This window comes from Leuciscus leuciscus, assembly GCF_965113295.1.
Source record: "Leuciscus leuciscus genome assembly, chromosome: 15".
Taxonomy (NCBI): Eukaryota; Metazoa; Chordata; class Actinopteri; order Cypriniformes; family Leuciscidae; genus Leuciscus; species Leuciscus leuciscus.
In genome coordinates this window covers 11,275,390-11,292,122 of record NC_138739.1, presented here as the reverse complement: position 1 = coordinate 11,292,122, position 16,733 = coordinate 11,275,390, and the positions used below count along the sequence as shown (strand labels likewise).

General features: G+C 34.8%; 1 protein-coding gene and 1 long non-coding RNA gene across 3 annotated transcripts in view; one reads left to right on the top strand and one right to left on the bottom strand.

The window, feature by feature from the left end:
- Positions 1–2,934: 2,934 nt before the first annotated feature.
- Positions 2,935–16,733, bottom strand: part of LOC309474957 (uncharacterized protein) — a gene marked incomplete at its 3' end in the record, with an annotated part of 239,061 nt that continues 225,262 nt past the window's right edge. The window contains exon 3 of the mRNA XM_082137576.1: positions 2,935–3,272. Coding sequence (XP_081993702.1) covers positions 2,935–3,272 — 338 coding nt within the window. The remainder of the gene's footprint in view (positions 3,273–16,733) is intronic.
- Positions 8,723–10,021, top strand: LOC309476398. 2 transcript variants are annotated; one of them, XR_014198105.1, is made up of 4 exons: positions 8,723–9,404; positions 9,489–9,594; positions 9,678–9,793; positions 9,914–10,021. It is a non-coding gene; the product is annotated as an uncharacterized lncRNA (long non-coding RNA). The 2 variants fall into 2 exon arrangements; XR_014198106.1 differs by having other exon boundaries at positions 9,678–10,021.

Here is a 16,733-nt window from a genome sequence, read left to right as displayed (position 1 = left end):
GACTGCTTGATTTTTATTATTATTTTGTCGAAAAATCTAACTATATTATCAGCCAACTTCTTATAAGTTGGATATATAAGTGTGTCCAACTTTATTTGCATACCGTATATTCACGTAGAGCAAAAATAGCAAATCTCTACTGCTTGTATCATCACAAAACTATATTATCGCCCAGCTCTAATCTGATAAATGCGACTATAAGGCATGAATATATTATAAACATTAACATCATGATTTTCTGTAAAGCTGCATTGTTTTAAAGAGCTAAACTGGTGCTTTAAGTCAGATCATCTTCTCTTGGCGATCGGCGCATACACCACATGATCCTCCTCTTTATCATCCTGTCAAAAACACAATATATAATAATGCATGGATGTCCTTGAAATCATGTTACAATATAAAACCAGCCTCATGTGTCACAAAAATTCCATAGGCCTGAGTGTGAGAGACTCGCATTGTTTCCTTACTTTTGTTTCCTTACTTTTGTTTCCTTATGCCTTTTTTAATGCTTGCATGAGATGCTATAAAAAATTATTCCAGTTCAAATGGCAAATAGATAGAATTGTGTTGATTTTCTCTGTTTCCCAAAATAATCACAAAAGCACGTACAATATAATTTGGACTGTGATGTCATCAACTGACAGGAAATACTTCATCAGAGGCTCATTATGAACACTGGAAATATTAACTAATGTTGATCTGATGGTAGAATGAGTGTTGAGTATTATGGAATATGTTTCTCATATTGAATGATGATCTTTATACATATTTAATATGGTGGTGTTTTGTGTTTTTGTCTGTATAGTGATCTATCACACACTGGCACACTCACTACTGTAATGATACACAGACATGAATTAGTAATAAATGATCTTACCGGTTTCTGTGCTCTTCTTTTGTGGAACGTTGGCTCGACGTAGATGATTTCTTCTTCATGAGTCTCAGCTGTTTCAATAATAATAAGATGTAATATAATAAATAGATGGATTAAAACAACGAAACTCAATTGTTGTGTCTTGTACAGATAAAATTATACACAGAAAAGTATGATGAAGTAGGATATGTTTAATAGTCTCATCATGCAACAGCACAACCAGGTGTACAACTCCATAGATATCATATATAAACTAGATGTCTTATGGCGCAGTCACTTCCGGCATCACCGTTCGGCCATCTTGTCACAGTGAAGCTGAGAATTAAGGTGAGTGATCAGCATGCACACAAATCCTCTTATCTCGCTGAAATCTTGACGGATTTACAAACGGTTTGGTTTCTTACAAACGTTATTAACGTGGCTATAATTCCGAATGCTTGAACATGTATGTTATAATTATTCATATGCAGTGTATGTATGCAGTGTCATAACTACATCTCTGACGTTTATAACAAACCAAACCGTTTGAAAATCGGTAGAAAATTTATGGTTATTTAAAAGTACATGCACCATTAAACGAGTGAGCGAGCACACTGTGGCAAGATGGCCGCCACGTGCGGACGTCGACCTCCATTGGCCAGCAGCGCGCACGAGACATCTAGCCTTTATATATGATATCTATGTGCAACTCTACCCCAACACTTCTTCACTGCACTCTCTCTGTTCACTGCACTATCTCTACCTTAACCCCCCAGCGACACCTAGTGTCAAAACAATATAACATCAATGTAGATCTGTTTCTTTAGAACATGTTATTAGGGCTGTTGGCCTGATGGATCTGAGCTTATGCTCCTCAGTTTTTGAGTGAAAAAAGCATTATTTATGGATAATGTTGGCATTGTTCACTCAACAGATCAATGAGTCCCATGAATCCCATATTTGCCAATAATAGCATATAGCATATATAGCATAAATCATATTTTTGGAGGCCGGTCACTTTTGACCAGGAACATCACAAGTGTAACAAGTACAAAAATTATCACATTTTTGTGGGGAAGATGTTATACCCTGTGTGAGCAAAGTCAGTAAGTTTTAGTCCAACGCGATAACGTTAAATAGCATTTTCACGAAAAAGAAAATTCTCTCAAGGTCAACATTACCGCAACGCAACATGAGGGTTAAAAGGATAAATTAAAGTATATTATTATTTGGTATAAATCTTCCTACCTTTACAAATTCAATAGCGTTTATAATTTAACACTTGCCTTCTTGATCAGTTTTTCTACATTTCTTGCAGATGCAGAAGATCCCGACGACTGCAGCAACAATCATCAGAGATCCAGCAGAGATCAACACTATCAGAGGCACTAATACTGGAGGAACTATAGAGAGAGAGAGAGAGAGACAGTTAGAGAAAGGAAGACCAAGATCATATCAACTGATAACATTGATAAATTAGAGCCTAATGGAGAATTTTTTTTAGATTGTTTCGAGGATGAAGCTTTTATGTGCCCTTGTGACGTGCACTGATTCAACTAGAACTTGAGAAATATTACGTTTATGGTGGGCAAGATGGTTATGAAGTCTTTAGACAAAATATTCAAAAGCAAAGTAATCAATTGCTGATGGATATGAGAATACTTCATACTTCATGGGAAAGCTGAATGATCCAGAAACAAGACCGAAGTAAGATTGAGGAAATATGAGCTGGAGAAAAATCCTGCGTGTGCCGTGATCGACAAGATGAACCAACAAGCCAGTCATTGAGGAAATCAAACCAGAAACTCAAAGCACAAATGATGAAACTGCATTTGTTGTACTTTGGTACTTTCAAAGGAAATATCAGTGGAAAAGGTGATCATGATTGAGAAGATTGAGGATAAAGCTGCAGCATACGTATCAATAATCCATATAACAGAGATGTTTATGTTGAGTAAAAACAAAAGAAGGAACATAGTTCAACAAGTAGGAATCAATGTACATTTTTAAGCAATAAAATGCTGAACATTTCTTTTATCACCAATAATTGAAACCATACAGCTCCAGTCTTTATAATGAGCTCAGTAAATACACACATATATCATCAGTGCTGTGGTACCTGCACATGTGTGACAGAGTGTGTTGATGTCCAGATGTGTGGTCTGGTTGCTGATGGGATTGTTCAGCACACAGCTGTAGGTGTTTTTATCCTGATATTCCACCTCCAGAGGTAGAGAGAGACTGATGCTGAGATCACACACACTGATGCTGGACAATACACTGATTCCTTTGTACCAGGAGAGAGTCGCATCACACACATTCAACACTGATGAACACACCAATGAACATGATGATGATGATGATGATGATGAAGAACAGTGTGAAGAGTCTCCGATGATGACAGGAACAGGCAGACGAGCTGAGAAAGATTAGAAAAATTCAATATTTAGGACACATCTATACTTTAGAGCTAACAAATAAAACAAACTAATATTAAACTCACAGACAGTGAGATTGAAACTCTTGCTCAGATTTCTGATCATCTCTAGTTGATAAACTCCAGCATGTTCAGTTGTGGTGTTTGTGATGGTCAGAGATCCAGTTTGATGATCCAGCTTCAGTCTGTCTCTGAATCTCCCATCAGGAACATCATCATATACAGTGATTCTCTTTTCCATTACACTTATTTCTGCAATTAAAGTGTTTTCATCTCCAAACCTCCAGTAAATTTGATCATTATCATCCATCATTTCAGTAAGAACAGAGTTTAGAGAGACTGAATCTCCCTCCATCACTGACAACTTCACTGCATCTGTGTCAGCAAACACTCCTGGAGTCACAGATTAAAGCTAAATTTATGTTGGTATCAGTAGTTTGTAACTATTTCAAAGTGAAAGGAAGAGCAAACAGAGTAATATCACAGACAAAACATAATTAGATAAAGAAAAAGAAAAATCAACAGACCGAATAGAAAAGAATGGGAATAACAGGTGATTAAAGAGAAAGGCACTATTAAGGGAAACAATATACAAAACTCCTGGCCTTTGTATTTAGAGATTATGAATTATTTGTTTACTGATGTTGCACTACAGAAATAACAGTTTAGAAGAATTTCTGCCTCAAGACTTTAAAACTATAGTTGTATATTTGCTTCAAATATTTTACAGGGATATTCAGATATGAAGAGTGTGTGTTTCTGATTGAATCTGTTCATAATGAGATGATCTGTGATGAAAAACCTGAATCCAAACGAGATCTTACAGTAATTTATCTGCTCTTCTTCAGAGTATCTTTTATCTGGAAATAACGAATACAAATCCATCATATTACCCTTTATGAAAAGCAGAGCATAAACTAAATCAGTAAAACAATGATATAAAAACACTTACCGAACCGTTGCCACAAACACAAGCTGAACAAAACGCCAACATCAACCATTTTCATTGAACACTGTACATTATAATGTAAATCTCTGACAGAAGTGTGATATTAATATAGTGTGTGTGTGTGTGTGTGTGTGTGTGTGTGTGTGTGTGTGTGTGTGTGTGTGTGTGTGTGTGTGTGTGTGTGTGTGTGTGTGTGTGTGTGTGTGTGTGTGGATCCTCCCCCATCAGGACCACCTATCAGAGACCACACACTAGATATTACTGTCTCAATACAGCATTTATTAAGACTCACTTAATACAACATTCTGTAACACAGGCAGTTATTAAAATGATCAAACATTTGTAGAATTGTATCTTTAATTTCTTATGCAGTCTTTCTTTTTGAGGCAGTGTCTCTATGTGTGTATACACACACCAGAAGTGTCATGAATAAATATATATCTTCATTTATAATGCTCAGCCTGTGTGAAATATGAGTCGATGAGTGATGCGTGACTGTAAGTATCCTGTATTATCTGTGACTTTATGAATGTTTCTCAAACTTCAGTCTCTATAAAGCTGTTTTTGTGAAAAGGAAGTCTGATGGTGAGGTTCATATTAACAGGAGAGGAAATAAAGACACTGTTTATCCACAAACATCTGACACACACACATCATGTGCCTAACAATAACACACACTCATCAGGTCAAACTACATTTCTTAAATAAATGAGACCGCAGAGGTTTCACTTTGACACAAACTGATGCTGGTGTCACATTCATTGAATCGCATTCATTCTCTGAGCTAAAAAAAAATAAAAATAATGAAATGAAAAAAAAAGAAGAAAATGTTTGGGTGATTTGCTTACCTTGTAACTAGTTCTTAACATCGATTGTAATCATGCTTTGTCTTTCTCGCTGAAGCTGGATTTAGGCTACATATGCTTTCTATAGCAAATACATTCATCTAAGGAATGCATGAACTGAAAATGTGCATTTTGAATGCAAAATCGGTTGCAATGGACTGTTTTTGGAGTGTCGGTCTATAAATGCATATAGCCTAGGTGTAAATACATCTTCACTCACATTTAGGAGAGAGCGGGACACAACCTAACGCTTTTTGACTTTCTCAGTTTGTGTAAATCTACTTAGGGTTCAGTGTATTTATTTTCTCCCACATTCATTTCACACAGTCATGTCTAGTACAATTATGTGGTTTTGTTTTATTAATACAGTGTATACTTTTTTTCTTGATTTACCCTGAAAGAATGGAAGTTAAATGTGAAAACATAGGTGAGGTATATTGTAACATGATGACCATATGACAGCATAAAATGCTATCTGATTCGATCTAATAAAAACAATATATATATACAAGAAACACTAAAATATTTCTCAATAAAATACAATTATTAACTTTTTCATATAAAATAATGGCATTTTTTAATAATTACAAATATTTCTGAGTTTAACAATGAACACACCGGAAAACACAGCTATACAACATATATCAAAACATAATAATTTCTGGACATTGAAATAAACTGGTCTTTATTCACCTTTTTTCATATTTTCTCAATAGAATTCATAAAGATATAGAATAGAATATCACAGTTCTAATGATCACATACCCCACCTGCATAACTGGGATTTACACCCGGCTACTGTCCTCTGCTTCTGTTAGCGAAGCATTAAAGAACCATTTCAACTGTTAAAGAACATATTGTAGATTAAAACAATATCTTTTTAATGTCTCATTTATAATAAACACCAAAGATAGATGAAAAATTAACTTTATTTTTGCTATGCTTAAATAAATGTTGAATGATATCTTCCAAAGATTTCTGAATTGTGGCGCACTCTCTATAGTGTTGATGTGGCAACTAGTAAATACACTAAGTTTCGTCATGCTAGCGTGTGTGGAAGTATTTAAAACAAGTGTGTTACAACTAGCCCTGTGTTATAGGCTGTGCCCCGCTCTCCCATAATAAAGTTCAGTGGCGTGCACAGACCTCAGGGGCGGAAGGACCAAAAAGGCACACACACAAAAAAAAAAGTTTCTTGTTTTTCTTTTCTTTTTATCCTTTATTTCCTTGGCATTCTATGGAAAGACGTTGATTAGAGTGCATAACACATCAAACGAATATAGGGCAATGATGATAATATTAGGCTACTAAATATTATTTACTTTGCCAAACAGAGAGAATCAAGAAGGTAATTATGAGGAATTCATGTTTATTTTGTTGATGTTGTAAATTGTATGTAGCCTATGTATAATATGCATTAAAGTGTTAGCTATCATGAAATCAGTAACACTTTACAATAAGGTTTCATTAGTTAAATTTGTCAACATGAACTAATAATGAACTGCACTTCTACAACATTTATTAATTTAGTCAAAATTGTAATGGGGATCTTAGATCTTAGACCACAACATGTAGCCTGCAGCACAATTTCCAGTGAAATCCTGAGGCTTGTTTCGTTTTTCAGAAAAATTGCGTGATGGCAAGAGATTCACTTTCTGTTTAGTGTTCAGTCGCGTTATTTTGCCTCGGATCTTTACACCATAAAGCTGGAACAGTCGGACAGTCGGACTAGCTGAATGTGTAATCTAAGATTTGGTCAAAATTTCATTGTAGATCAACCTTTTAAATTCTTAGTGGACTAGTTTTGCTTGAAAACACCTAGGCTATGCCCCGCCTATAGGCGAGACTTACTCATGCTCCTTATTTCCATTATACAGATCATTTAACAGGAAGCATAGCAACCAGTAATAAGTGTAATAATTGTACCTTGTTTGTTATTGTTTTATTTTTTTATTTTTTGTTGTTGTTTGCGTGTGTGTTTCTGTTTCCCTCTCTATACTTGTTTAGTCTTTAGTTTAAAAAACATTTTCATTCGTCGAGATAAAGACGGACTAGACTAGAGGGAAGTAGGGGAGCGCGGGGCACAACCTAACGCGGGGCTAGTTGTAACACGCTTGTTTTAAATACTTCCGCACATGCTTGGATGACGAAACTTTGTGTATTTACTAGTTGCCATATCAACACTATATAGAAAAAAAAAATCTGCCAAAATTATTATTTTTTTTGGAAGATATCCATAGACATTTATTAAACCATAGCAAAAGTAAATTTCTTACTTAAAGCCACACTAAGTAGAAATTGTGTTTTTGTCAAACAGCGACCCCTAGAGTCGCTGTGGAATACTTGCACTGTCGTAAATTATATTATAACATTTTTACATGATTGCAGCTAAATCACAAGTAAATAGTCTATAGTCTAGGCCTACTGTATAATTTAATTTGTGTTGTTTTTATTGGAATGTAAACATTACAAAATGCCAGATAACATCAATTAAGTTAAATGTACGTCGCATTATTTCATAACATTGGCCGTTATGATGTCATTAGACATGATTATTGCCATTTATCATAATAGTTTGCAAATTGTGCTCGTTTACACTATTTACAACCTCTACGTTAGGCTTATTTATTATAATTATGTGAGATATTGAAAGCTGTTCTCATGATAATCGCAGGAATCAACGTCAACAGCGTCAGGACTACGTGATAAATACACCTCACAACAACACCTGAGTTCAGCTGGCAAACTAATTCGTGAGGCATATCTATCTGATTTATCAAAACGATTCCATTTACACCTGGTCACATAAATGTATTTTTGCGAAACGGATTTAAATTCGATCTTCAATTCTTGCGCTTTATGCAGATTTAATGGAGTTCACGTCTCCGAAAGCAACAGATATGAGCTGCATTTTATATATCATCAGCTAAAATTTCAAAATCAAAGACCGCAATAAGAGAGAGCAGTAACAGCCCTGGTAAGATCATTTAGTTTCTTTACTTTTAATGATGAAGATTGTGTGATAAGCGTCTGCGACTTACTTTCACTTTGATTTGCGATAGTTTGCACGTTGGCTTGATGCAGTTGCTCATCTGCGGTGATGCGTGTTGAAGTAGCGTCGTCATATCTGGATATAACATAATAGCCTATACAACGCTCTCACACGGTTTTTTTTTGTTTGCATTTTTGGGAGGAGTACAATTTACATATGTGGTTTCAAAAACCATATGCATTTACACTTGTCCAGTTTCGTCTGGAATGCGTCTCAGATCTCCTCCTGAAGTGGTTTGAGGGATCGGATTCAAATCCGTCTCAAATGCGTTTCGGAGGGCATTTAAACCTGGACTTTTCACGATCGGATAGCTATCCGATCTGAGAAAACGCATAAAGTGGCCAGGTGTAAACAACCCCCATGACAAAAACATATGCACGAAAGCCGAAAACAAACGCTGGTTGGCCTCTCACGTCCAAATTTGACGAAGTGGTGGGGGAAGTGACGTATGCCGTAAAGCAGTCGAATTTTGTAGTTCTTTTTGTGCTCTGGTTACTACCCGAACACCGAAGTTACATAGTTCTAGTAAAAGCGATACAGACCCTGTCAGGCTATGGCAGACCTGTCATTCAACCCAGGGCCGGTGTAGCAGTCGATTCTGTTCCCTACAGGAATTTGTGTTCCCCCTCAAAGAGACATGTCTGCGCATGCCTAGAAGATGCATCAAACCACAACTGGAAGTACGGAAAGCGAAAAAGGCCAAACGCATTGGCGCAACATTCAATTGTCAGCATAATAAAATGGTTCTCACACTCGAGTAATATTTCTGTCAAAACAAAAACTCAATGCCTCATATTATTGTCTTTATATTATTATGTCTGTATTATTTATAAAGATTGCAAAACGTCAGAGATGACAGGTTTATGAAATACAACTTTGTAAACAGTATACAAAATGTATTAATATGTTAAATGTCACCAAAATACACATAAAAAAAGAGTTCATCATATTATTGTCAAAAGGTAAACACATTTTCAGGTGACACCTTTTATATTCCCTGTATGAAAATAAATAAATAAATAAATATGAATAAAACCATATTGCTATTTTTCTTTAATATTTTTCACATGCAAGATACATGGGTGCAACATAACATTCTAGTAATTAATTCATTAAAAATTTCTGAGGGCACTATTTAGCTTTAATTAATCAAATTAATCAATGGTGTTATAAATTGGGGAGATGACCACACAACATTGTCACCTGAATTTCTATTCTTGCAGGCACATTCCAACAATGCCATATCATGTGGTGTGTTCGCTTTGAAGGTGTGTGATTATAGTATTGTAGCAAATATTAAGTGTTCATTAAAATGGGATGATGCTTAAGTTAATATCTTGTTACTTCCTCAGTTTGCAGAACACATTCTGCAAAATACCACAATAAACTTCTCCAGTGATCTACAATCTTTAACACGATTCAGAATGGAGATTTCTTTAACTCTGCTCCGCCAATCTGGTATGGCTTTATAAACTCATGAATGTTATTGACGTGCTTTTTGATGTGCATCACTTTCATCAGTGTCGTACTGTACCTCATAGATGACCTAAGTGACCTGTGCCACTTTTGTGGAGAGGCAGAAACTTTTGATGACTCTGAAGGAGAGGCAGAAACATTGACTGGATGTGCAGATGATTGCAGTGCAGATGTTCTTTGGGTAAATATGGTTAAGCATTTTTGGTTGGTGTAGCATACTCAAAAGTAATCATGAATGGACCAATGCTTTAAACCCCCTTTTTTAAAATTGTTAATCTTATATATTTTTATTTATTTATAGATTGCCTGTGATGACTGTGGGCGATGGTTCCACTTAAAGTGTGTTGGCAATCCATCCACGGAAGATGAATACAAATGTGCTTCTTGTAATAAATAACTAAATATGAAACCATTGTTTTTGGAGTTTATTTTTCCCCTTCATTTTCCCTTTGGTAAACCTACTCGAAAATCTATCTTTCAAAACAAGTAGCCTATTTATTTTATAAAATGTGACATTAAATTGTGAAGTGATTGTGGTTCAAATAGTCTTCAGCTAGACGAGTATTAGGCTACTATTCAAAGCCTTAATAAACATTACATTGAAATCGCTAATAACGGTTTAAATTTGAATATAAAAAAAAAATAAGCTAGATTGAAATGACAGAGCAGGAAAAACTCGCTTTAACTTTTTTATTAAAAAATAATACTTTTTTAACCTTTTGGCTTCCCGTACATCCAGTTGTGCTTCTTGTCGTATCAATTCTGACGGTACGTATGGTAACCTGATGGTAACGCGGCAACTACGCATGATTTGTAGTATGATTGCGTAAAGGGAACAGGAATTCCGGAAGGGAACAGAATCGACTGCTTCACCGGCCCGCGGCATAGGCGGTATTCGGTTGTTAAGTCGTGACGTAACCAATACTCTTTCCGGGTCCAAAGTCCAGGTCCTCTCTACCTACCTACCGCTTTCGCTAGTGTTTTGGTTATTATTGAGTGTTTTTACAATGCCGCAGTGCTGTGTCCCGTGTCGGGAGCTAACTCACTTCAACCTCGTAAATCTTCTTTTTCATTGATGCCTGGACTCTACCCTTAATTATGCCACCTGAGTGATGAGCTACACTAACCACTCTGTTGGTGTTAAAGGAATTTAAACCCTTTTTGACCGCCAAGGGTGCCTCACTAAGAAGGACGTGATCGTAAATAAATGTACAGGTTCCACCGTTGTTATTTCTGGACGAGAGGAGCGCTTGGACCCAAAACGTCACGCGTGACGTCAGACTTAACAATCGGATAGGCAAATGCTAGGGGCGCCACTCATCCATAGGGGCGCCAGAATGAGTGAACGAGTGATTTTTTTTTATATATATATTTTTTTTATATATATATAATACTATTTTAAAACCATTAATTCGAAATACTACCAAAAAAAACAAAAAAGTCCGGCTCACCAATCGTCCCCCGCCCATCGAGTGCTTGAAGTGCGTCAGAAACAGAGCGCGCGCGCGATCAGTTGTTGGTAATTTGTTGTGTAGCGTGCGCGACTCCGCATCCAATGTAGACAGCACTGCTTTTGTTAACACACAGCTCGCGCCAGTTCTAGACGCGGTGAAAGTTTCCTGATTGTGACGGAAGGCCGAATTTACATGACACATTATAAATGAGCATAGTCTGCGATAGATACAGTGCCAAAAAGAAGAGAAGAGGATAAAAGGGGATAAAGACAGAGGTAAAGTGATGTAGTGAATGAACAATTTATGGCATAGGAGTAAGATACTATAATTTCATGGCAGTTATTTTTACCTTAAACTTAATGTTAGCAGTTGTTCTGAGTCCCCAGACTGTGGTTTTGTAACAATCATGTCAGTTTTAAGACGCATTTTTTATTATCACTTTTTTATTAATGTTTTACTCTACAGTTGTGCAGTTGTGGGGATACAGTACAGGCCAAAAGTTTGGAAACATTACTATTTTTAATGTTTTTGAAAAAATACATTTATTTGATCAAAAATACAGAAAAAATAATAAATATTGTGATATATTATTACAATTTAAAATAATTGGTTTTCAATTTATTATACTTTAAATTATCATTTATTTCTGTGATGCAAAGCTGAATTTTCAGCATCATTACTCCAGTCTTCAGTGTCACATGTGACATCCAGTCTATCACATGATCCTTTAGAAATCATTCTAATATTCTGATTTATTATGAGTGTTGGAAACAGTTCTGCTGCCTAATATATTTGATGAATAAAAGGTTAAAAAGAACTGCATTTATTTAAAATAAAATAAAAATATTTTCTAATTATATAAATCATCTTTACGATCACTTTTTATCAATTTAACATATCCTTGCTGAATAAAAGTATTGATTTATTTCAACAAAAAAAAAAAAAAAAAAAAAGACCCCAAATTACTGACCAGTAGTGTATATTGTTGTTACAAAAGATTTCTATTTTTAAAACATTTAAAAAAACTATTTTACTATTTATTTATCAAAGTATCCTAAAAAAGTATCACAGGTTATGAAAAAATATTAAGCAGCAGAACTGTTTCCAACTTTGATAATAAATCAGAATATTAGAATGATTTCTAAAGGATCATGTGATAGACCGGATGTCACATGTGACACTGAAGACTGGAGTAATGATGCTGAAAATTCAGCTTTGCATCACAGAAATAAATGATAATTTAAAGTATAATAAATTGAAAACCAATTATTTTAAATTGTAATAATATATCACAATATAAAAAATGTTTCTGTATTTTTGATCAAATAAATGCAGGCTTGATGAGCAGAAGAAATTTCTTTCAAAAACATTAAAAATAGTAATGTTTCCAAACTTTTGGCCTGTACATTTTATGGCATAGTAATGATATTTATTTACAGGTTTATTCAAAATAGCAAAGTTCACATTACATCTTTATTGTAAATCGTGCTATAAAAGATAATGGGGACTTGACTTGATTGCACTATAAAAAAAAAATAAAAAAAGATATAGGTGATTAAATAACAAACATGTAAAACAACAACATCAAAACAATAAAAAATCTCAAAACAAAAGGGACACATAATAGTTACTCCACCTCCCCAGGAAACCACAACACAAGTTTCACACATTAGGCCACATTGTTGGGTTCAATCCGTTCATGAACGTTCATTGCGCCTGTCACGTGACAAATGAACGAAAGACTCGGAATTTATTATTTATGTTCCCTGTAAATTATTTTTGACTGCATTATAATGATTTATTAATTCAGAATATGATAAAGACTGCGTAGGTGGATGTGTCCGGGGAATTTGGCTGTTAAAAGTATAACATTTAAAGCCCCTTAAATGAACGAAATGACTCGAAAAAAGATTAATTAATTTTAATGAACGAGATCGAACAAACGAGTGAGTAAAATGATCAGAACTTTCCATCACTCACAGGGTGCCATCAAGTGACAGTCTGTTCCTGGTGTCAGTCTTGTTTAGGCCAATAACTGAAAAGGTTCGCTCAGCATCCGCATTTGAGTGTGGCAGGCTCAACACAATCTGGGCAACCTTTGATCATTTTTTTGATCATCACACAAAATGGGGGGAAAAGTTTTTGCACTTTAAAAAAAAGCAAAAATGTTTTTCACAATTTTAACCACATTTCCTGTATTTACATACCTTTAGGGACTATGGTGATACAAAATCCAGGAAATAATTAAGTTGATTATAATGATAAATTCTGCCAAAAAGAATAGGCTACTAAACTATGTATAAGAAAAATATGTCTTACTTACTTTATTGTTTAATAGGGGCCAATTGCAAGACATGAGAGAATCATTTTATAAAGTCAAAAATGTTCACCATTAATGTTTTGTGTGCAAATAAAATTAATATAATATAGAAACAACATAAAGACAGTATATTTTAAACAATTGTTTAATGCCATTTTTTTTTAAAGAATGAAGTATCACTCTAGCTACTGATGTCTCCATGAAAATGATTTTTTACTTTTGAAAATTATAACAACTTTTAATATAAGTGAACTTAAAACTTTCCTCATATAAACCCAAAAATAAATGTAATATTTACATGTGCCCTTCCTGTCTAACAGATATGAAATATACAGAAATTGAATTTGGTTATCAAACAGTCCGCACTGCATAAATTATTAATTAAATTAGATCCTTATTAAAGCTGCAAGCGTTCTTTAGTCAAGAGCAGTAAGTGATTTTCTCTGTTCCCTTTGTTCTTTGGTTATTACTGACTACAGAATTAGTGGCTGCTGTGCAACGTGATCTCATGAGAATACGTGTGTATTTTTACGTAAAGTGTAATTCTACCATACGTACATTTACTTACGTTTTATACACACAAAAACGTATAATACTGACGTATTTACAGCTCTAAAACGTAAAATATTTACGTATTAACAGCACAAAAACGTAAATTATTTACGTATGAACAACTCTACCAACGTACATATTTGTACGTATTCTTATTTATGCATATTAAAATCGTGGCATTAATGTTTTGACTCTATTGCATTCAAATGTCTTATCAATTACGTTTTCAGTCGCATTTATTATTATTAAATGCAGTTTACTCAAGAAATAGGCTAATAACCATTCGCTCTGTTCGTGCCTTCTGCTGCAAACTCGTTTCGGAGGATTAGCCTACATGCAGTTACACAAGAATACACTTTAAAACCTTAAAAATACCTTATTTAATCGTTTAACCATTTTGTAATATTTAGTTTATTTACAGTGAGACACAAAATGCGTTTTCTCCAATAGAACAATAATACAACAAAACCCAACATAAATTCACAAAAGACATCAATTTTATTAGCTTGATAATCCAAATCTGCTAAAAAAATCTTTTAATGCTATATTGTTAATAAAATTGCCATTTCCCACACATCTCTGTACGTTTTGTCCTTTTTATATTCTGTATAAAATGGGTAACGTTATGTTTAGGTTTGGGAGTGGGGTTAAGGGATTTTCCATTTATCTATAAAACGTACGTTTTCTATCTTTGAAAATTACGTATTAATAATACGTATTAACAATGAGACCAAGGCTGTCATGCATTTATGGATATACGTTGAATCTATACGTATTTTAAGTTGTAATACGTAAATATAGATACGTATCGAACCTGAAATAACGTCCATATGATACGTAAAAGTCACTATAATACGTAAATATATATACGAATTGGATAGTTTTTATTTACGTCTAAATATGTACGTTTCGTGTGTGAGATCAGGCTGTGCTGTCACTTTAAAATCTGCCGCTGCTGACAGGCTCTCAAGCATCTCATTTTCTCATTTACTCTTGTTCATTTACGACTTTATGTAACTAATTTAAGACTGCTTATTGTTATGAGGATACTCGACAAAACTGACATTTTGGCATATGTTATTGTTCGTTCAAGCGCGAAAGAGAACTGCCCAGCAAAACTGATTCTGTTGCGCTGTCTGTGCGCTCGATACTGGCGCGAGTCTTTCTGTTGAGATTCAGTTTAACACTGACAGACAATTAAGCAGGATATGATCTATAAAGGGAGTGACATCAAGAATAGCATTAACTTTTGTATATCAAATCTTGACTGCTTGATTTTTATTATTATTTTGTTGAAAAATCTAACTATATTATCAGCAAACTTCTTATAAGTTGGATATATAAGTGTGTCCAACTTTATTTGCATACTCACAGAGCAAAAATAGCAAATCTCTCCTGCTTGATTGCCTGTATCGTCACAAAACTATATTATCACCCAGCTGGTCAGCTCTAATCTGATTAATGTGATTGTGACTATAAGGCATGAATATATTATAAACATTAACATCATGATTTTCTGTAAAGCTGCATTGTTTTAAAGAGCTGAGAGGAAATTCAGCGGTTCCTGTGAAAGCGATCACACCGCTGGTCTGGTTCTTGAAGTCTGATCATCTTCTCTTGGCGATCAGCGCATACACCACATGACCCTCCTCTTTATCATTCTGTCAAAAACACAATATATAATAATAAATGCATGGATGTCCTTGAAATCATGTTACAATATAAAACCAGCCTTAAGTGTGCATGTCACAAAACTTCCATAGGCCTGAGTGTGAGAGACTCACATTGTTTCCTTACTTTTGTTTCCTTATGCCTTTTTAATGTTTGCATGAGATGCTATAAACATGTATTCCAATACAAATGGCATATAGATAGAATTGTTGATTTTCTCTGTTTCCCAAAAGAATCACAAAAGCACGTACAATATGATTTGGACTGTGATGTCATCAACTGACAGGAAATACTTCATCAGAGGCTCATTATGAACACTGGAAATATTAACGTTGATCTGATGGTAGAATGAGTGTTGTCAGTATTACTGCATATGTTTCCCACATTGAATGTTGATCTTTATACATATTTAATATGATGCTGTTTTGTGTTTTTGTCTGTATAGTGATCTATCACACACTGGCACACTCACTGCTAAATGATACACAGACATGAATTAGTGATAAATGATCTTATGATGGCCTCATTGATCTGAGCTTATGCTCCTCAGTTTTTGAGTGAAAAAAGCATTATTTATGGATAATGTTGGCATTGTTCACTTAACAGATCAATGTTCCATGAATCCCATATTTGCCAATAATAGCATAGGCTATAGCATATTTTTGGAGGCCGGTCACTTTTGACCAGGAACATCACAAGTGTTAGCCTAAAAATCTAGACGCACCCTAGTGGCAGCAAAATGTATTTTGCAGCCAGGGTAGTCTAGCAACTCTCCATTGACTTTCGAGCTGCAAAAACCTAATTTGGGTCAAGCCAATCACATTGTGTATAGAGTAGGCGGGGCGGGCTTAACATAATGATGACAGAGTTGTGACGGTTACCTGCCACTTAAAAACAAAGAAGAGCTGCTGCTGGAGAACAGTCTTTCAAAAGACAGCTGAAAACCAATCTCTTCCGTGAGCACTTAACCTTATAGAAAAAAAAAAAAAAAAATTCCTTTCCCTTTGAAACATCACTTATCAGGCTTATGCTACTCTGAATAATACCTGAACTTCGTATTTTGAGCACTTCTTGCGTTGTTGTTGCTTTTGCCTCTTTATGATGACTCGCTGAATTTTGTCCTA